The 23406-nt window shown below is 40.2% G+C and overlaps 1 protein-coding gene across 15 annotated transcripts in view; it reads left to right on the top strand.

The window, feature by feature from the left end:
• The window catches only part of Lmpt (Limpet), a 104314-nt gene that overhangs the window by 72714 nt on the left and 8194 nt on the right, over positions 1–23406 (top strand). For 8 of the 15 annotated variants that reach the window (XM_012360507.2, XM_012360506.2, XM_012360504.2 and 5 more), the window contains 2 exons: positions 15864–16064; positions 17116–17290. In XM_012360507.2, coding sequence (XP_012215930.2) covers positions 15864–16064; positions 17116–17290 — 376 coding nt within the window. Of the gene's footprint in view, positions 1–4853; positions 8286–12723; positions 12856–12998; positions 13308–13936; positions 14741–15863; positions 16065–17115; positions 17291–20031; positions 20662–23406 lie in introns of those variants that run through there. The other 7 variants (XM_012360510.2, XM_012360500.2, XM_012360501.2 and 4 more) reach the window with 7 other exon arrangements.

Here is a 23406-nt window from a genome sequence, read left to right as displayed (position 1 = left end):
TCAGTCATATTAGTACATTAAAGTCGCACATTGTAGAGATATTTAGATAAATCGCAGAGGCTTAAAATGATTTATCGAGTGATTATTTCTTAAGTTCACTAATTTATTGTTAGTTAAACATGTAAACTGAACATATAACAGAAACAACGCCAACAAGCAATAAATACACCGATCCGCTGTTTCGTTTGCAGTGCCAATTTTGCAAGATTAGATTCGCTTTTAGATGTGATTCATTGTCTTTATCTTACAGCTTTTAATAGCAAATCATTAGATGACATCAAAGATCAAGCTTCACTACAAGCTCGATGCCAACCTAAACAGTTGAAAATGTTATATACTCGTACTCGTTCACGTTAATTATAGCTCGCTTCACTGCATTGTAATTCGATTCCATGAAAGCTACGCTCGTGCAATTAGAATAATTTACAGATTCGACATTTAATTTATTTTAAGTACTGAGATTTATTTATACATCAACAGTAAACTATTACGGCTCGAGTAGGATGGTATAAATAACGTTGTGCTTTCGATATAAGCGGCCAACATTTTGCAAATCTACAAATGAATGAAACGTCTAACGAAAATAATTAGAAAGCCTTGCTAGTACAGAACGTCACGTGACGGCGAGGGGTTGCGCGTCTCGAACGCCAGACATTCTAGCTAGGTCTTTGCACTTGACCACTTCCTGGTTGCCAGAGTTACGTCCTCGTCGGGTTAGCCAGGTCGAGTCTCTCACTGTTAATCACTCTCGACACGTTGAGCGAAAGAAATAGTCTCGAGCTCGACGAACATTTTCAGCGATTTATGTTGCTCAATCTCTGACATCTGAAAGTTGTATATTTCAGATTCTTTTAAAATTCTTATAAACTTAGATTTTCATAAAATTTTATTTCAACATATATTATTATTAGGGCGCGGATGTTCGTGCACGATCCCGTGTCGCGCGCAGAGAACCGCTGCGTGCGAGTGAGACGAGTATACACATTATACACGATAGATATATTGAATTCAGATGAATTGACAATCGGGTTTTCTCGAGAAATGCTACCTCAGCGAGTACTCGACTCACTCGCACGCAGCGGTTCTCTGCGCGCGACACGGGATCGTGCACGAACATCCGCGCCCTAATTATTATTATGTTATTTTTTAAATGTATCTTATTTTATTCTGAAGTACCTATAATTAAATTACACACTCGTAGCAAATAGCCAATTTACTCCGTAAATAGCTCAGTTAACGAGTTTTGCGAATCAAATGCATTTGATTGAGAAAGTTCTCGAGTTTCTTCACAGAGAATCGTGTCCAATAAGGTAACGAATTATATATAACAGACTGATAATAAATACGTCGTGACAAAAATGAAGGACAAAAACGAGTTCGCGAGAATATACGGCACAATTTGGGTCGTGCGCCATCAACATATATTAAAGTTAAGATAAAAGAAACGACGGAGCGAAGAGAAAGACGGAAAGAGGAGTGTATTAACGTTGCTGTGAGTGGTGCGAAAGGAGATCACGGTCGATTCGGTGCAGGCACACCTCGCGTCAGGTGGTGTGGGACTCGTTCGCTGTCCTGAGGGAATGATCCCGGCGGCAGACTAGACAAAGTTCCGCCGTCTTAGTCTAATTTCGGTCGGCTCGCAAACGAGTTGCGTGGCTTTTCAGATCCGGTGGCACGCTTTTCTCCGACCGTGGCCACGCTGCCCGTTGTTCGATCACCGACCGAAATAGCATTGGCATTGTTCCGTTTCCCTCCAGAAGAACCGGCTCTTTCGAGCGCGGACAAGGAGGTCGACTAATTTCAACCCCTTCACCTCTGCCGCCGCCGTCGCAACCGCGCCACTACGGCTGATAGGATACGATGTCGTGGATCCGCGCTCTTTCGCTCGATCGGGATTTACACATCGATCAATCTCTTGAGAGATCTCGATGTGTTTGCCGTTGTTTTTACGACTCATCGATTAGCCATTACCTGCGAATCCATATGTAGGAAGGTACCGCTCCGAACCTGCTCTTTTTCGGACAGAATCAAGGTCCTCTGTCCAACGAATCAAACTCACTTTTCGATAAGAAATAATCTGGTTGTACGCTTCAACGGTTTAAAACTACAGCACTACTTGTAGCCGTCAAATTAATATTCATTTTTTATGCTACTATTTTTTATTTATTCTGTATACCTACTGCTTTTTTATACTCATATATTTTTATAATTTTCATTAATATGTGTAGGATAAAAAACTATAAATTACTTGGCTATTTTTCATGTAAATTTCTAACTTTTGTAGCAACTAAAATCGCATAATAAATCAGCAATAATGTTCTATATTTCATTCGAGATTTTTGGCAACGTCAAGCAAATATATATGTTATGCAAGAGACTGTAATCTCCGCGTCCGTTCTACATGATCGAGATATATATACTTTAATAATTGCGCAATGTACAACGAGACATAAAATTTACACTTGTGATAATATTTTAGAGAGTATCACGAAACAGTTTCAGAAATCAGAATAATAAATTTTTAAATATAACATGCTTCACTTTTTTCTTCAAAATTAGTTTCAGTATTATTTAGATACTAAAAAATATTTATTGCCTCGTAAATTTTATTGATTAATTTTTGTAATAAAATTTTTTTCAGACAGAAACACAGTAAAACAACTAGATTATAAATTAGCAATTAAAATCAATAAAATTTGCGTAGTAATAACGGTCAATCTACATTTTTTTTCTTATATTAGTATGTTTTATTTATCTTTTAGATTTCTCTTGTACTAATTGGATTTTATTAGTGTTTGGAAATCTAAAGGGAGATATATTCTTAACATTATTAAAAGAAATGTATATTCTCTTTAATATGCACGCTACTTGTTATACGCTAAAAATAATGGCTCAATCGTCCACGAACGATTCATAAAACCACTAATAATAGCCGATTCGATCGATCAAGTTAGAAGTGCGCTCCACATGGCTAACAGCGATTGTGAATATTTATGTTGTGCAAAAAAAAAAGTAATCTTTTATCCAAGCGCTGCATTTATACCACAGTCGCTTCGAGTTTAATGAGATGAAGTCATGCATTATGGCTCTTTACGTTGTGGATCCCGTCCAAACAAAAGAGGATTAATTATGATTGTCCGCCACTCGGTGGACACCCGACGCGTCGAATAATCTGACGTCGAAAAATCTGCGGTGCGGTGCGAGACCCCGCAAGACGCAGCGCCGATTTATTTTGGTTTGCATCCCAATACGCTGTCGACGTGTACGTTTATTTTCGGCGCCGGTCGGGAAAGTGGTCCGGACCGGTGGATTGCGCAGCCGATGCTCCATCATCCACTCGTGACGGCGTGTTTCGCGGCGATTCTTCATCCTCAGATCCCATCGCGCGCGTGGCTTCATAGAATTTTAATGCCGCGTTATTTTTTTATAAATTGACGTAATAAGCTACGCCAAACTCAACTACAACGTTCATAAGAATTAGATATTTACCAGTAATATGCGGCAAATTTTTTAAATAATAACAATTGTAAATACAATTCATTAGATAACTATGTTTCCGACTTTTCCTTTTTTAAATTTAGCCCGAGGTTTGCTCCGACCGTCACATCGTTATTTTGTTTTCCCACTCGCGTCGAGAAACGAGATGGCGATAAATCAACGAGACTGCGGTTGAGGCGCCTTCCGTGAAATTCGATTCTTTCGAATGCCATTGTGATTGAACCGTTCATTCAGCATCGCATTACGCGAATGTGGCTCTTCGATAACCCCGTTCTGCCGTCGCTCCGATATCTTCTCGTTGGAGATGCGCCAGAGCGAGGTACCGCGCGCAAAACGCGCGTATCAGGGATCGTATTCTGACGTTGATTCGCAAAACCGATGAGGTAACCGAAATAAAATCTATCGGGTGACATCAGAAGCTCTCGCCTCCGGACGACCGACAGCGGCTGACTGCGTGCGCGTAAACGACGCGCTTTTAAGCGCTGCGCGCGAGAATTATGTCGCGTATGTAGAGCACAGCATATCTGAGGAATCAAACGTGGAGCTAATATAGAATCGCGATCGAGTTATTCTTGACCCTGTTAGCAATTACATGAATGAAATTTGGTCTTCATTATTATTTAAAAATATAGGAATTCAAATGTTCTTTATTTTTTAAGATTTACAATAAATTCCACATTCTTTGAATTAGATAAGTTACATTAATGTTTGATTTAATATAATTTTTAAATGCATTCTTTGAAAATTATCTTTAATCATTTCCTGCATTCTTGTAGATTCCTAGCGCCTTGTAACGATTAAAACTAAAAAATTAAAGATGATTAATATATGCCTATCGCAATGAGAAATCGTGCGATTACGCGATATGGAACTTAATATGCATGGTAATTAGTTATGCCGTCGTTGTAGAAATTTTTATATTTTATATTGTATTAACGTTGCAATAAGAATCCTAATCGCAGTTTATAATCTGGTAAAGTCCACGGCATCCGTAAGATTACAATTAAAGTTAACCGACTTCAGCGAAACGGACTATCAATAGGTCTGGACTCGAATCAGATAATCAACGTCGATACGATGTTCTGGGAACGCCACACGTCGAATTAACCTTAATTGTGTACAGCGCGCAATTACCGAAGCCTAAAAATTCCGTTTACCTCTCGTACACGTCAGATCTACGCTTCTGGCAGCTATACGAGATCACCGGCGTCACCGCAGTCGGAATATTCGGGTCGTTCTAACGAACAAGAGTCGCGTTCGATGCGCTCATACTCGAGCATCGGCGAGCGTGCCTCTGCCGAGGCTCCCTCGCGGACAAGTCGCATTATCGATCGGATACAATCGATCGCACGTCAATGGCCGACGGTGACTGTTTGGCAATCGCCGCGGCGGTGGCTGCCGCGGATCGACATCGCTAATTACCGTCCGCGCTGATCGATTGCGCCGTTCATCGTATCGTCATTAAGGACACAGACTCGCGTTTCAGGGACATTCGGCTAACTTTAGCCTTTAGCCGGGTCCCGCGCATCGCACCGACGTCTCGCGACGTCGACGTCGACACATCGGGACATAACGAGCCGACGGCCACCAGCCTGGCTAGCCGCTTTTGCCCGTGCAAAATAAAACAGTGTTGCGGCCGCCATCCGGCCGCATGGATAAACCGATAATCCCGTGATCGGACGTGAGCCTTCGCGTTCCGATAATCGATTCCGATTGTTGACGCGACGCTGCGCGTCGCTCACTCGTTTCGGTCAGCGCCGAAAGGCGGAGAAAGAAAAAGAGAGAAATAGAGAGAGAGAAAGAGGGAGAGAGAGAGAGAGAGAGAAAGAGGGAGAGAGATAGAGACGTCGCATCACACCTTCGTCGACGCGCGAAGACCGTTTACTACGTGTCGGTGGACCAGAGTGATGCGTGGGTGGTCCGGCCCCCCTCTCAGGATCGCGTAATCGTCGTCTGTCTTCCCGGTGACGTCACCGACACCAAGAATTACTACCGTGCTTACGAGAGACCGGTGCTCACGCCGCCGAGACCACGAGGTTGCCGCGTGCGACAGGTCAGAGGCTATAATTCGGATCATGCTTTCAGAAACGAGCGTTGGGATGCCGATGAGTCCTTGGGGGAATGCAGGAAAATGTCCTGGAGAGTGTTACTCAAAGTGGAATCGCCTTCGAATAATATTTCTCTCTATTTGAACGCGATTGTAAAGGCTCCCGCAATATCTCGGATTTGTCTCACGTCAAATATTCCCGCCGAAGGATATCGACAGGAGTAGTCTGAGAATTCTGGTTGAATCCGAAGTAAAAGACGAGCATTGCAATTTTCACGCTCGCATGACGTCCGCCAAATTGTCCTTCATCGACCGGAATACAGAGCTAACCTTGTATATTACAAATTGCGACTGTTCTCGAGAGAGAAGACTCGGATGTTCTCGCGGGAATAATTAATGGCAAGAGATATATGCGTCCGAATCTCGCACGATGTAGAAATCGTGACGACGAAAAGGTAGGCGTGCAACTCTGGAGACTCGCATAATTTCTGCCGAGAGATTTCTCTCTTTCTCTCTCCGCGCGTGACGTCATTCTCCAGGAATTTCCATCGAGATACAAACAAATTGACGACAGCCTTCGTCGATCGGCAAGAACGAAATCTTTCAATTCCGATTTTCGCAAGTTTGATCTAAAAAGAATTTGTTCGTTGCATAGAAGCCTTTCGCTATGTTATTTAAAGACATCAGTGAAGTTAATATTAGCGACACAGCAATTTTACCTGATGAAAAGTGAAGAATTAGATCATCATTTGAAATGTTGCCAGAACATAATTATTTATAGCTAATTAAAGGTACGAGAGGACTTGGATTATGTAACGAAACGCTAACACATCTAGTAACCATCCAGTAACCAAAATAAACAGAAAGTCGAAAGCCACTATCGATGGCCGATACAAATTCTTAAGGAAAGAAAAGATTCTCTCTACTCAAATTTTCACGAATTTCTCGAACGACGAATCTATGCGTGATAAATTTCTTACGAGGATGTGAAGAAGCATTCGTAAGTTACTCGCATCATTCTCAACCGAATTAATTACCGCGACCGAAGATGGGCTTGTTGCTATCGGTGCTGGTCGGCTGCGTCGGCGTGTTGGAGCTACTAGCGTGCATGAGACACGCGTCCGACGGCGTGGTGATCAGCATCAATCCGCCGACACCGTGCCTGTCGTATCACGATCCAGGTAATAACGACATTCAGAGCATCCACGATTCCCTCTGCAGTTTCAGCCACTCGACCGACGCGCGGCTTCCTCGCGGCGCCCGGCACAAGCTCGAGAATCTGCACGAGTACAGTTTGAGAGTGCGAAACGAGCTCCGGTCCTTGGACAAGAACTTTGACTGCCGAAGCACGCTGTCGGAATGCAGCACCAGGTACTTGCTCGGCGGCTCCAGGCCGGACTCGAGACTCAGTCCGGACTCGAGGCTCAGTCCGGACTTCAATTATCTCGTTCAAGTGGAGGATGAAACGTGGAATGTACGCGTCGAACAGCGCGACGACGATGACGAATATGTTGCAACGAAGAGATCCTTGGAGGACATCAATGCGGAGATCCGGGAAAGCTTGCAACAAGTCGCGCGATCGCTAGATCCGCCGGAGCCGGAGAAATATGTCAGAGTACCGACACCGATTCCGCTCGCCGTCGATGAAGGGGAAATGGCCGCTTCCTCGAGCGAGGTGGATACGTCCTTCGACAAGGATTCGGGCAACGAGGCGCCCACCATGAAATCCTTCGACGGTCTGCCGATTATCAAGAGATACAGAGACTCGCAGTCGGCCTCGTCGGTTGACGAGTCCGATCATGAAGAAAGAACGTTCGCGCGAAGAGCCCCGAGAAAGTCGCCCTCGAAGTCTCCGGATCCCTCGAAAAGAAAATCGAAGAGCGTCGAGGTTTCCAAGACATTGACGCTCGCCGATGATCTTCCGAAAATCGACTCGGCTGCCGGTCCAGCTGTGACCGAAGAAAAGGAAAGCGGAAGGACCTTCGTCAGCCAGAAGAAACCCAAATCTGGAAAATCCTCCACGACGATCCTGAGGAAGCCCACCAGATTGAAATCTAAAAACGCGGAGATCAGTAAGTCGGCGGAGAATTTAAGCACGAAGAAGTCGAAGAGAAGTCGCGATCCCGAACGTCGCAAGTCCGACATATCCGTGCAGACAATGCGTGATTTGTTGAGAGACATGTCGACGAACACGTCGCCGACTAACAGCCCGCCGTTGTCCAGGTCGGAGAGCAAGAAGAGCGTTTCGGTGGAAGTACAAACCACCTTTGAGGACATACCGAACGATGAAGCCTTGGAGGAAATGGAGGACAGTGTCGTTGGACTCTCCGAGAGCGGAAGAGATATGTCTTCTCGAGGCAACTCCGCCAGGAAATCCTTCAAGAACAAGAGATTTCGGTCCAGTTCGAGGGATAAGTCGAGCGATCAAGACAGGCAACCTTACACGACGACCAATGCTGTCGGCTCCGTGGAGAAATCGCGAAGAAACAAAAAAGAATTAAAAGTGTCCAGCTTCGAAGACGCCAACGAAGACGACTACGAGAGAGTCAGAAGTGTTATTTTTGACTCCTCGAAGGAGTCGAACGGCTGGCGTAAAAGAAGGGAGGACTCGAGGTCGAAGTCATCGTTCGAAGAGGACATGACGTCGTACGACGAGTACGTGGATGCGGAGGATGTGAGTTCCGGAAGGCCACCTGTACACTACACAACATGCGACACCGATCAGAACAAAGCATTCTGGGTAATACACTTGACAGTAGAAGCCGTGCATTCCATAATTGTACAAATTTATAGTTTGATACAAATCGAAAATCGATGAATATTTTAATTATTTAAACTTGGATCTATAATAATATAGATAAAAACAGAATATATTTTAAGTTCTTATTGTATGTTATAAAATAAGAGATAAAATATCACAAATTTTTGCATTAAATGATAAATAAATCAGTAATTGAATGATTGTAATTAATAATTTTAATAGATATTTAAAAGAGTTATTTTCTAATATGTCAATATTATTAATTGTAGATATAATATTAATTTAGATTATTTTATTATACAATTATAAAATAATTTATTTTATATTTTTATACTTCAAAAATATTAAGATAGTAATTAATTCTTTTTTATTTTTTAAATTAATTGGTTTCGTGCAGTTATGAAGTTCGCGGCTTCTAATGACTACACTACAATACAGAATCACGGTCTTCCTAATTCGAAGCTTCCAAGCACGTACATAAAAATTTAACATCTTCAGCACGTTGCAAGTATACAAATGTAAAAATCACTTGCATTGTCGTTCTTGTCTATGCTTAGACTCTTCCAGATGCGCAATCGAACACGAAGAATGTGGAAAATTCGTGCGATTAAATTGCGTTCTGGCAGTCATCCAAAAATGCAATGTATTTCAGGTTAACTGTAATTTTATCCCGTGTAGTCAAATCATCCAGTCGTCCTACTCCTTTCAAGAGACTTTCTTAATTCAATAGTCTTTTGAAGAAAAATTTCGACAATTTTTCTAAAATCTTCTCTTGATATTTCCAGACTCTTCGCAAATTCCATTTTTTCCTGGCATTTAAATTTTTTCAAACATTATTTAAACTTTATCATACCTTGAATCCAAGGATTAAATATTATTACATACGACATGAGAGATCATGACAAATTCTAACGTGAATGATGCTTGCAATTATGTACAGATAAGTCACTTATCCGTGAAAATAAATCTAGGTTAAATTAAATTCTTAATAAATTAAATTCTTTTATCAGTCTAATATATATTTTAAAGGATAAAAAATGATAAAACAGTAATTATATCAAAATGGTTCGCGAGAGAGAACTGCAAGACATTGAACGGTGTTAAAAAATATTCTATGAAAACGTGTAACACTTCATGTCTATTTATCGAAGTAAAGTAGTTCGTGGTTGACGAAAAGTCGTTTAAGTGAGTTATAAAAAGCTGCTTGAATTTCTTCACTTCCGTCTTCGCAGTCGGTGATGACTGACGTAGCTATGGTCGATCCTCCATTACAATCTACAAGTTGAGTTAAAAAAGCAAGGCTTGACGTACCGCTGGCTATACATTTATAGCTACGAGTGGGCATCACAGCGAATGGAGTTTTTTAATATCCAGCGTATTTGAAGTTTTGGTGACTAACTAAGAATAATCGCTGTTGGTTTTTTTTATTTCGCGTGGATACCAACGTATCAATAAACGTTATTCGACAAGGCGCATTCGACGAACCGGAGTCAATTGTCTTACTTTATTTTTCATATCGCCGTGAGGAAAGTCGCACTCGCGTTCAAACACATTCAACGTCGCGTGGAAATCTCTCACAAGCCGCTTCCGATTTTGCGCAATATTTGTTCCCAAAATATTTCGAATATTTGGCTAAGCAAGTAAGCATTCGTTACTAAAGAGTCCCACGCGCTTCGTCAAACATTTCGTCCACTTTCGAGAAATCGTTGGCCAAGTATTGATATTGCAATGACCCAAATATACAATACAATATCTGACATATTAAATAGAATTAAAAACATGTTACACCAAATGGAAAGATAAATATTTTCATATTTATAAATCATATAGCTACAATAAATTATTTATAAAATATTTAAACACTTGTGCCTCTTGTCACGCAAGAGGGAGTAATTGAAACTTCTCGACAGCAGAGTTTGCTTAGACAGTCAGCTGTTTCAACAGCTACTTCATTATTCCGCCAATTCTCTATGAATCGAGCGATATTAACAACACGCGTGAACGCATTCTATCCGCGGTGTAAAGCAATGATATCCAGGGTGCTTTCAGAAGCAATCACCGCTGAAATTAATTAACCGCCTTACTTCATATCAATCATTTCTCAAGTATGCCGAGGGAATGGATTTCGCAATCGGGCGCTTTCACATCGAAACAGAACGCAAGCGCCGCAACAAAACGCATTTGATATTTGCACGAAGCTTTCGGCGGTGCCGCGGCGTTTATTGGTGCCGTGTGCCTCTCGCGTGGGGTCTCCCAAAATATCAATCTCATACCCGTCTGCAAATAATATACGTATACATCGCGCGCGCGTATCCAGCACGACATTTGCACGACGACGAGACCCGCCGTCGACGTCGGGGCTCATCGGACGCCTCCTTCTTTTTCACACGTAACACTACTTGAATATTTTTAATCCACCATTTTCCGGTCCCTATAATATTATATTACCGACTGGTTGCGGTAATAGCGTTGCTCCGCGCCACGACGTTTCAGTCTTAATTATTACAAATTCAATTATTTACAAACAGTAGTTTGAGCTAGTTTTCGGAATGTTATTTGCAATATTGATAGATTAATGTAATTTTGGTCATACAAATTATAATTTATTTCTTAAAATCTTTCTCTTTAGTAATTTACGATTATCATTCTTTGGTCTTTTAAGCAGAGGAAAAGGAAATTATTAATCTGAAATAATGGTTATTTATATATTTTTCTGGAATATTCTCACGCGCGAATCGATCAGATAGCATTTCGCGTTGCGCGGATTAACGTCCGCGTGAGTTTTCTCTGTGCGTGGGTGGTCAGAAGATATTGGTGATGTGTGAAACATTCCGACCCAATTACTTCTCTCGATTGCTTCCCTCCCTTTCTCTCTTTCTCACTCTGTCTCTATTTTTCGTATGAGTTCTATTTTTCCGCACACCCACGCGCGCGGTTCGGAACCACCTGTTTGGCAGCGGATCAAGACATCGCAACGGCACTTTTTTCGGAAGGTCCAAAGGGAAAAATTCGACAAGGGTTTCTGAGTCACGATGTGATCGCGCATTCCCGTTTTTATCGTCGTGTCGTATAACCGGCAATCTGATACTTTTCCCGAAACAACGTGCGAATAAAGGACAATCTATTTCGACGAGCTAGATACGTAAAATAAAAATAAATAAAGATAAAGTGTTAAACATTACAACGTTACGACATAGAGCATCTTAATGCAAAATTATCAAAAGTCGAGTGGAAGGTTGATCGTAAACGGGTTAGTTTATGGTCGCTCGCCGTCACTCTTAAATATTTATACGTTGCGAACTATCAGAAATCTGTTGTTTGCCCCACGACGCGCCCGCCACTTTTATCGCAAACAATCCATGCGAATAGAGCGGCTAATTTATTGCTTACGTTTTACGAATGAATTAAAATGCGACAAGCGCGAAATTTATACTGCTCTATATTTCATTTGCAAAACCGACAGCTGAATAAGAGTTCTTACTTCATTAAGAACACTTGCAAATAATCCCTAAATAAAAAACACTTATTTAAAACTTATTTAAAACCAACCTGGATTTAAAAATGCTCTGCACTTTTATAAGTCATTTATAGCGATAAAGCGACAGTCAGATGCTAATATTCTCCTATTTTTGTACGTGAAAAGCGAGGTACAATCGCTTTCTTAGATTTTAATAGGAACGATTCGTTCACGAGTCCTTGACTGAATTGTTCGATCGATAGAAGCTCGCAGTCGTAGTAAACTATTAAAACCGATTATTCAAAATGCAATTCACTCGTACTCATGAAAAATGGATTCTCGCCGAGTATTTTCGCGACTGGCCGCAGTGGCGACGACGCGACGACGCGGCATCAACAATTTAACGTGAAGAGGGTAAAGCTGGAGAGAGATGAAATTAACGAAGCGTCAGCTCGCGTCGGTGTTTCCTTATTCCCCCCCCCCCCCGTTCCTGCGGAATTCGCATCAAACTATGTCAATCCTGTTTCACTTCTCCGCGTAAATTGGAGGTACAGGGCGTTCCAAGAATACTCGTAAAAGGAAGAGAAGAAGAGGAAGTTGAGGAGGGGCGGAGATGTCATCGAGAAGATCGGTGACTGGTGAGAAACGTGCGACAGGAGCGACGGGGCGAGCAGGACGAAGAAGCTCAAAGAAGCTCCAAGAAGCACGAGGAAGAAGAGAGAGAGAGAGAAAGAGAGAGAAAGAGAGCGAGAGAGAGAGAGAGAAAGAGAGAAAGAGAGACGAAGAGAAAGAGCAGACGGGCGTAGAAAAGTTGCACCCGGCACACTGCATCCGAGATTCGGAAGGAGGAGAGGTTACGCCGAACGAGAGACGAAGGAGCAAGAAGGAGGGAGGAAAGCGGTCGGACGGTAGGGCGGAGGGTGCGGAAGGACGACGGGGGAAGGTGGCGAAGGGGCGATGACGGGCGCGCGCGGCGCGGCGCGTTTCTGGAGTCGTCGGGACGCCGAAAATAGCGTCCCGATATGATGACGCCCGGAGCGGGCCGATCCTAGATTTCAGTCAGTTCGCAAGCTCGAAAGCCGCTGAGCAGTAGTAAGCACCGGACCAGTAGTAGTCGTCCCGCCGCTCCGATTTCTTTTTCCAAAGCGACCGTCGAAAAACTCGCGGGCTCCCTCAGTCTCTTTCTTTCTTTCTCTCTCTCTCTCTTTCTTTCTTCTCTCTCTTTCTCTCTTTTTCACTTTTACTCGCTCTTTCCCTCTCTCCTCTCTCGTGTCCCTTTTTCCCTTTCGAGAGAGCCGCCCAAATACGATAGTCCTCAGTTGATTCTGTCGCCTAGGAGAGAGCGCATCGCGACGACAGAAGGCAGACAGAGGGTAGAACGCAGAGATGGCGGACGTAGACAGTGTAGTGTACACGACCACCGAGCGCAAGGTGCGCAAAGTGAAGAAGACGACGAAGCGCCGGGAGAGCCAAGACCAGAATGCGTCGGAGGTCACGATCACGGAGGTCGACAGCACGCAGAACAACCACCACGCCATCGAAGAGTATGTGCTGGCTGACGATATAGTCCGGCAGACCCGCATAGCCTTTTTATCATCTTATCTTTCTTGCTCCTCTTAACGGCGATCCGCGATCGTTGTCGTCGTCGTCGCGATCGCAGCCGTGCCTCGCGTATTCTTCGGGAGCGAAATCCTGAAAGCGTTGTCTCGAAAGCGTAGCGAGAATGTAGTTCAAACAACATAGACGTTTAAAACTGGTAGCGCTAAGCTCAGCGCTGATCTTCAGCGTTAAGTGAATCTTTTCGTCCGTCTGAAATAAGACTACAGTTTGAAAAACGAATAACAAAGCACTAACGAAGAGAGGATGAAAGGATAGCGAGCTAAGTTCACTTAACGAAGACTGTTGGTGCAACCAGCTTAAAATAAGATGTCCAAAAGACGTTCCAATGTTTCTAGTATTAAATGTCTTTTTCGGATATCTTTTGAACTTTAATGTTGTTTGAAAAACTGTGCTCGATACAATTTTGATAACTTCAATGTTACGCGGGAAAATTCGTCTCACGGCAATTCAAATTCTAGAGCATCAGAATCCGATCTCATTGAAATTATATCAATCTTAATTGCCAGTCTTGTTACACTCTTTAGAATTCATTTGCACAAGCTGATAATCGTATCGCGCGGAAATCGAAACAGCGTGTCTCCGCTCTATGTTTCATTCTGTTCGCGTCCTGATCGTGCTTGAAAAACGGTAGCGCGTTTAATTCCAAACATCCTCCTTCACCCCAATCGCTCGCAGCAAACTCGGAGCGATTTACGAGCAGCCGAAAATACTCGAGTGAAGAAAGATTAACTTCAGATATCGCGTATTCATTTCGTCACGCGAAGATCGCGCTTCTCATATCTAAAATGATATCGCTCGCCTCGAATGATCTCCTCCGGATGTCCTCTGACATTTCGTGACTGCGGGCAACAATTCAAACGTACCTTACCGTATCTTGACGATTTTTATCTTGACGAGATATAGGAAGTCGCTCACAGAATCAAAGTGTCGAGTCTTCTGGGATCATTCGAGAAAAGAGACGTTCCCTTCTCACAAGCCGATCATTTTATCATTATTTAAAGTCCATTAATCCTTTTCCACTGTAAAAAAAAGCCGGAAAAAGTGTATTTTATTTTCCCAAAACGGTAGTAACGAGAGAAGGAAAATTCCATTTCACAAAGATTTTTGAAGGAAAATGCTTTCAAGTATACTTTATTCTTCAAAGAGCGCAATGGGAATACCTCCAGCTTTTTTCTGCAGATTAACATTTTTCAAAAACTGATAAAGTAGATGCCCTTGAGAAAGCAAAAAAGAACGCTCCTTCAATTCGCGCGATGAGAACATTCGAGACAAGATTTGTACAGTCATATACGTGTCACGATAGATATGACTTTGTACAGAAATACTCAGCCAGCACATACAACAGCACTCATCCAAGGTACATATTACCAGCACGAACCAGCGACTTCGTTCGACATAATTGCGCACGGTACACGATCGATAGAGGCGATCGAGGAACCCTCGAACTACCAGTCAAATACAATGGAAAACACGATACTGTGAGAGAAGCGTGCAATTTCCTTTCTGTGCTGCTTCGGAACTTTCGGATATTTTGCATCGTTTCCCATGAAATTACGAGAAAATGAAAACGACTATTGTGTGTGATTCTTCACCCGTTATCATTAAAATCTCATAAATCGACGTGGAAGCGCAGACCGTCAGAAATGTGTATAAATATTTTAGTTGTTTTTAATCAATTGAATATTGAAAGGCATAACTCACGACTAGAATTCACAAATTTTGCAAGTAAGCTAAATTGCAGCACTTAGCAGCTTTTCAATCGGATTGAGTTCGAAGAACCTGGATTCAAGTCACCTCAATTCAAGTCGTTAATCTATTCTTTCTTATATACAGAACATAAAATACGTTCACATATGACTACTGCAAACATAAACTGTAGTTAGTTACAAAAGTTTAACATGAAAAATACATTTGACAAGCATCACATGGTAAACAGAACCATCAATATGTATTGTGAACATCGTGCACATTTACGCTATTAGCAACCAAAGTCAAAGTATCACTACGCAAACAATGGGCAATATTCTCTCTGAAAACCGATTATAATGATTTACATAAAGATATACAAAGCAATGCAAACAACGTTTCTTCTTTTCAATTACTCACACGCAATATAATTGTGGAGTGAGGAATTATAAGAAGCTGAATATTATTTTTGAAATATAAAAGTTTAGAAATTTTTTGTAAATTTGATTATTATGTGAAATTATATGTTCACTATTTCAATAACTTTTTGTAATATTATAAATGTGTGGATGTGATTTTTATTCTCTGAAGTAATGTCATATTTTATACAACAAAAGTAAATTTTTTAGCACAATATGAGTTTTGATAGCTTCTTATAATTCCAGAGTTTGAAGAGCATTAAATTAGAATTAAATTTGATTCAAAATCATTGAACAATAGATTGAAGTAACATTATCGAGACGACTTTGTACGAACGTGTCATGTATTCTAAATGCTTGGTATTCGCGTTGCAGTTGATTTTCAGTGGTGAATTCACAAAGGCGATGAACAAGGAATGGCACAGCGGTCACTTCTGTTGCTGGCAGTGCGACGAATCCCTAACAGGACAGCGCTATGTCCTCAGGGACGAGCATCCCTACTGCATTAAGTGTTACGAGAGCGTTTTCGCTAATAGCTGCGAGCAGTGTAGCAAAATCATCGGCATCGAATCTAAGGTAATTCTATTACATAAAAAATATTTTTATTATTATATCTCTGTTATACCAAAAATATTTTATGCGTAGATTGTATTTAGACTCGGGTCTTTATTTGTTAAAAAAAATTATCTAAACTTTTCTAAAGTTCTAAATGTAGAAAAATCACGATTCACATGTTAATATTATGGTGACAAATTACAGGAATAAAAAGGATTAAGATTAGAGAATTAAGTTCGCTCACAAAATTATTCTTTTTAACATTCCTCAGCTTAGATTATACATTTCGCGATGTATACGCGAACCATAAATTACTCCGTTGTCCATCGCATAGCCTAAAGACGCAATTAGTAACCGTTGAATGATTACGAGACCAGGTGTCAATAGATAGAGAGGTATGGGCGTTGACTTACTCACTTCTAGAAATAGAAACGATGATGCAGGTGCCGGCTACCCGTATATTGGCTCCGAGCACTGATTTCCGCTCTCGCGTGCGCGCGCGATCGCCGCAGTTATTGTAATATTTCGTTCACTCCTACGCATAAAAATTGTCGACCTGTAGCGGCAATGTGAGCATAGAAGTGAGTTATTTTCCTCACAACCATCGTCACCACGCGAATTATGTAATCCACGTGATTAATAATTCTTGCAATCGTAGCGCATCCGCAACGGTTTCGAGAAATAAACTTTATTTAGATATACCGCATATGATAGTGTTTTAAAAAAAAGTTAATTAAATCCTTCTGCAGTATACGATTTTATAAACTGTTAATCGTGATTCTAAAAGGAATTTTTGTAAGTTGTTGAAATTTAAAAACTTTTTTATGACCCGAGTCTTTATCTGTTGAAAGAAATATATTTGAAAGTGTCTCAGTAATTATTTTTACATATCTAGAAACAAAGCAGTAATTTATTCAAATACGTTTGATGAAATAATTGCAAAATAATCCTTTCAAATAATTGCAGAGAAGAGTTAAAATAAAAATCGAAGAGAAATATTAGTCGAAGAGAAAAAAAAATGGGAAGAAAAAGAAAACGTGAAGAGCTAACGCGGTTGAATGTTGAATTTCAGGATCTGTCGTACAAGGATAAACATTGGCATGAGGCTTGCTTCTTCTGCACCAAATGTAAAGTGTCCTTGGTGGACAAACAGTTTGGTAGCAAAGTGGACAAGATCTACTGCAGCAACTGCTATGATGCCCAATTCGCCACCCGTTGCGATGCATGCGGCGATATCTTCCGTGCCGGTACGTAATTCTTAACATTGCTAATTGTAAGTCAACATTCCTCACGATAAAAGGTGTCTTTAAAATGTCACGGGACTTGAGTTAGTTCTTTTAAATGTAAACACGCTTCATGATTTATTTATGTCTGAAGATATTGCAGCTCTTTATAGCTGTTCATAGTATGCACAAACAGAAAAATACAATATTATCATTGTTATTCGACCTCCTTAAAAAACCATTAAAAGTGAAACTTTGAATAAATTAGATATAAAATTTAAATATTTCTGAAAAAGAAATTTTTTTATCTACATTGATACCTTATATGCTTATATTATAATCATAATTTGCATAAAAAATTTTTAAGCAAAAATACGAAAATAGGAACATGTATCTATATTTCTGAAAATGATTATAGATTTCATACTAGTAGTCTCTATAGTTTTTTGCATCGTAAAATTGAGGACACGTTGTTAAGATCGAACGAGTTTGAATAATTCCGGTAAAATCGGTAACGCGAGAATAAATGCGAATATAAAAATAAATACGCAATGTGACGTGTAGCCATCAACTTGATCGATATACATAACGTAAACGATAAGCGCTTTAGACGTTTAAGACTATCATCTATTCTTGTCTTTTCACTGGATGACTACATCGCCAATTACATCACGAAACGCAAATGAACGTGAGAAGAATTTGAAGTGAGACAAATGCGGAATATTGTCAGTTATGACAAACAATGAAAGATCGGGTTAAAAACAAATCTTCCAGTGATTGCCACTTATGACTGTCTTAACACCTGTTCTTGATCGATCACTGGCGAATCGTTCCCCGACAATGATTCATGGCGTCGGGTATGAGCGCGAGCGAGCAACGGAGAAAGACAGAAGCGATAGATCTTGCATTCGGCGTTTCTTTATTAAGGTAACGGAGTCAAGGCTCCGACTCCAGACACGGGCCAATTATTGTCAGCCGTTTTAAGACTTTGAGTACGTCATTTCTACGCCTAATTCGCCAGCTCTCTAATAGCATTAAATTATTTTTGCATAAACATCTTGATTAAATTGCGTCTACGTGTCTCGCGCTCTTAGAGATCTTGTCCGACATCTCCTGAAATGGAATCCCTTCGTAGAACAATTTCGAAGTCAGCGTTCTTGAACGCAAGCACTTTTCCGTCCGCAATGATTAATGATAGACAATTGAATCGATACGTGTGTAGGCGACGGAAGCTCTCGCCTGGCGAGGTAATTATGTTCGAGTTTTAAAACGCATTCTGATTCGTAGAACTATCGCAGTTAATCATTTCTCCCCAATATAATTCGACGTTAAAAAAGAAGAAGCTGCATTTCAACAACAGACGAATATATTCTTCATCAAGATCCACCTCGCGCTATTCTCGCCCCGTAACCGCTCGTTAGGAATAATTCGCGTGACACATGGAAGGTCAGACGGCGTGGGAGTCGGAGCGAATCCCAATTTCACTTCTGACAGATAAAAAGGATTAGCTGACGTGAGCCAATCGAGGAATCGTCGGCGCAAATGATTTGGTACCAGCGTGTGTCCGTATACGGGACTCAACATTTCGCGAGCTACATATTAATCTTGTTAAATTTGAGTCGAATTCGTGATACTACGAACATACCATCTGTTCGCGCTTTAAGATTTCCCAGATTATTCTCGGCATTTATGTTTTTGCCACATTTCCTGTGTCAATGCTGACCGAAGAGATTATCATTTAAAAAAGCTTGTATACAAAACCACAGGTGAAATATTACAGAAAACTACTAACTAAAAAAATTACAAATCATTAATTATCCAGTAATTTTTAAATGCAAGAATTGCTAACATAAATATATCTTATATAGCTTTTTTCATGTTAATTGGAATGATAAAAGCTGAAAATCACGTATAAATGAATGTTAAAAAAGTGAATTTATTTTTTTTAAGATGAGATTCAATAGAGACCTTTAATTTGAATCTCTTTGATATTAAAAACTTAATTCGTGAAAAAATTTTATCATATTCAATCGTTTAGAATTCGAAAACTGTTAAAGTCGTGTAATATGTTTGTTGTAAAAAAAATTGATTCCAAATTAGGTAGAGACCTATCGTTAAAATTGAGGTCGGGGTTCTGCGCAATTCCGTATATGGAAACGTGTTGCGTCAAACGAATATAATTCGATCGATAATCGAAGTTCGTAATATGTGGAATCCATAAGAAACTACATGCAACGTGACTGCGATAGAAACATCCTAATTAAAAATGAAATGCGCGATATGGCATTAGTCACCACTGCGTTAGAGATATTCAGTTATTATATTTATCACTTTGCTCTGATAAACTTGACTATATTGAAACGATATATAATAAAGAATTTTTTAATTATTTTTTTCATTAATTTATAACTAATACTAAAATTATTATATTATATATATACACATATATACACATATAGAATTATTCTATAGATACTTTACGCCGTTTAACTTTCTGGTTATGTTAATTTTTCTTGGCTGAAAAGGCGGATTGGTCGGATACTAAATTGGATGTTTCTACAGTGCGTCTTTGATCAGCGCGGCTTCACGGTCGAAATCTGGAGGCGTGCTTCCAGATATAATCCGCGGTCATAACCAGGGATGGTAGAATGCCTCTCTCGTTGGTTATATAGCGGCCAAGTTATCACACGGTAACACACGTTGCGCCTGCTCGCAACGGTGACTCCAACGAGAGCCGAAGAGCGGTCTGCCTTCAGTCTTCAGTAACTCGCAAGACCTCGGCTCAATCGCACGTCCAGTTCTCCACGATTTCTCTCTCCTCTCTTTTCACACCACTTATTTCGCGCCTTCATTAATACATTTCATCTACGAAATATTTAGACTTGGAAATATTGAGGCTTGTCGAATCAAAATTTGACATGTGGTCAAACAGTCCGCTTCCGCTTAACTATTTCGATTAAAAATAATCAGAAATTATATTCGCGAATATTTCGCGTAGGTTTATTTCCAGATCGTTGATCATGATCGCAAATCAGATGCAATTACGTTCGTCGCAAAGAGCCGAGTAAAGAGACGTGCAAAAGTTCTGTTGCTGTTCTGAAAGTTCGTGTAAACTTCGCGGCGGCCGGTGGATGCACGTGTTTGTTTGCATAACGATTTGAGAGAGAGAAATTCAATTGCGAGAGGAAATATGGCCACCGACGCGTTAAGTGAGCGACTGTCGAGCAAGCTGCACCTGCAAACGAAGACGGTGGGCGAGGAGAGAATCAGACGGGCGAAAGAGAAGGATGAAGACGTCGCGATCTTCAGCATGTTCCCCATGGAGGGCGACCCTAAGTTTAGATGCTGTTTGGGCAAGGATTGCCTGCTCGGGGACCCAAAAAAAGCAGATCCAGGTGACGATCGCACTGATCTGTCTCAAGTGTAATTTATATAACGCAGCGCCGTAAAATTAATATTCATTAATATTATAATCAAAGTAATATAAATATCAGGACCATATTTGATATACATTTTTGCACCGAATTTGCATTGATGGGGAAAAATGGCGGAAAGAAATTAGGACGACTTTTTAGGTAAAATAATAAATTTTTTGTGTCGATCGATTTGAAAAACACGCGAGACGTCAACTTGTTTCGTCGTTATGGTAGCAGCATGCTAGTAATTTTTAAGAACTTCGCCGGAAATGAAAGCGGTTTTATATTACGGACGTCGTTCAATGTACTGCAGTATTCATATAATATATTGCCGTGATGCGGTCGCAAACTGCTGCAGATATATAAGTGTCGTTGAATATTTATCGGGATATATTAACCACATGTGAAATACTCGCAAATCTAATAATTCTTATTCGACTGACAAAAATTACGTTTAACGTTAAAAAAATGGAAAATCAAAAGTCACATTTGACTAAACATGTCGACCAAATATCAAAATTAAAAAAGAATATAACGAAGATACACATAAAAAAATGTCCACGTTAATGCACCTGATAGGATTTACTTAAAGGTCACAGAGTCTTTTATCTGTCTCTGTGTACACACATTGCAAAATGAATGCAAGGCGGGGGCGATGGATTCCGCCTTGCGTTCAAGGTCTATTTAACGCCGAAAGAACCAGCTGGTAGTAAAAGCTGCCAGAAAGTCGAACGTAGTCGATATTGGCTTAGCGGAGAAAGAGAGAAAAAGAAAGAGAAGAAAGGCCTCGAGCGTGACCTTATCAGGAAGCACAAACACGCGTGTGGCTGTTTGATTGTGTACAATGGATTCGATTAACTTCGCTAATTGCCACCTGATGCAAAGTCTTAGTTCCCAAACGAACCGGCATCGGATCGATGCGCCTGATGCGAGGCGTTCGCTCGACTTTCACGCAAGATTTAGTTTACCCCGACGCTAATGCGTTTGTTCTGTAATTATCGGTCCCCATTCTCGTTATCGGCGATGATAATACCCGCGCGGAAGATTACCAGCGAGTATCTCCTCCGCGTGCACGTCTGCGTGTGGGTTTGCATGGTTGCGCTTAAGCCGAACAAATATTTGCACGGAATCGCAGCGGACAGAAAAATCGAAAAAAAAAAATCACGGTTATGCGACGCAGAATGCTGCATTACACGTCTCTATTCTTTTAATTTAATCACGTGGCACAAACGCGAGTGTGACACGCAAATATGGTTATTCAAATCAGCCACTCAATAGTATCATCAGCGATAGGCACGCGGGAATCATCTGTAAAAATAGCTTCCATTTTTCGAAACGAACGAGCTCGATGCGTGAGTCCGAGTTAATCTTGAAAAACAGTTAGGGGAAGATAATTTAATTCGATAAGCATAATAGGTCTCGCGAAAATGAATAGACTCCTTTGATCGCTTTGTACGTCTAAATAATTACTTTTGTCTCTTTGTGAAGATCATTTAGCAGGCAGGCGTAAAATCAATAATGATGCTAGTTTAATTTGCCGTACTTATTAAATCACCGTTCAAATTTTATGCCGCATCGATATTTGATGTAGATAAGTCTAATTATTAGATGAAATTCAGATGTACAAGAGAAAATTGCAATTACGTTAAATATTAATTGTAATCGGATCTAAATTGCATTATCGTTTAACGGGCCGCTGCTCAGGTGCAAACGCGAAATATTGTATAAGACACGATCATGAAGCAAATAGTTAAATCATGATGATATTCGATTAATTTGCATTTAACTTTTCTTTTATGGAAACGTTTATATTTACACAATACCTTACTGCACTGCAATATTGCGTAAGTGCGCGTTTCAATAATAAATATGAGTAATTACGTGATTAGATTAAAATGAATTACGCTGATAGTCAGAAAAATACAAGATATTCTTTTTTTTCTATATTTTTTCTCTCATTAATGCATTTTATTGCGCTTCTGTAAACTCAAATTAAACTTTATTAATTAAAAACTAATAATTTTTGTTATTTAGCGTCATTACATAAAATTTGTAAATTTTTGATCATCTTTAATTTAATAAACAACTCAATAATGAAGTAACTCAAAATTGATTGATAGATCGCAAGAAAGAAATGCAAAAAAACATTGAACATTGTATATAAATTGTTTTGGACGAGGACTGTATCTATGCTCGCGTATCTATGATTGATTTTATTGCAAACGTGACTCACGACATCATAAACGTCGAAGCAGTCAGCACGTGTACGATGTAGTTAAAAATATTGAACTGCATTTATGCTTTATTGCGGTTTTATTGTGTGAATCAAATTTCAAAGAAACATGTGTAATTAATTTTTAATTGATAAATAATTAAAAGGAAATATACAATTATCCGAGCTCATTTAGTTATTCGGTATATAGTATTAAATAAAAAATAAATTTACTAATGTTATATTTTTTCAATTACGTAAGTATTTCACGCGCTTGTTCTTGATACACCATAATTTGCGAATATGTAATCAAACGTCGGCGATGATTAAACCATTGTGAAACATCAAACAATCTTGGAATTTGCTTTGATGATGAAAAAGATATGTATATTGACGACGACGCGTTTAATTTGTAATGGAAAAATTTATGCAATCGCCTCGTTTCAATCGCCTCGTCAGACCTTTGAACGCGCATTATTTAGTGTTTTGGGAGATAATTATGCAACTTTGTA

The sequence above is a fragment of the Linepithema humile genome, chromosome 7 (assembly GCF_040581485.1).
Source record: "Linepithema humile isolate Giens D197 chromosome 7, Lhum_UNIL_v1.0, whole genome shotgun sequence".
Lineage (NCBI taxonomy): Eukaryota > Metazoa > Arthropoda > Insecta > Hymenoptera > Formicidae > Linepithema > Linepithema humile.
This window is presented reverse-complemented; position numbering and strand designations above follow the sequence as displayed.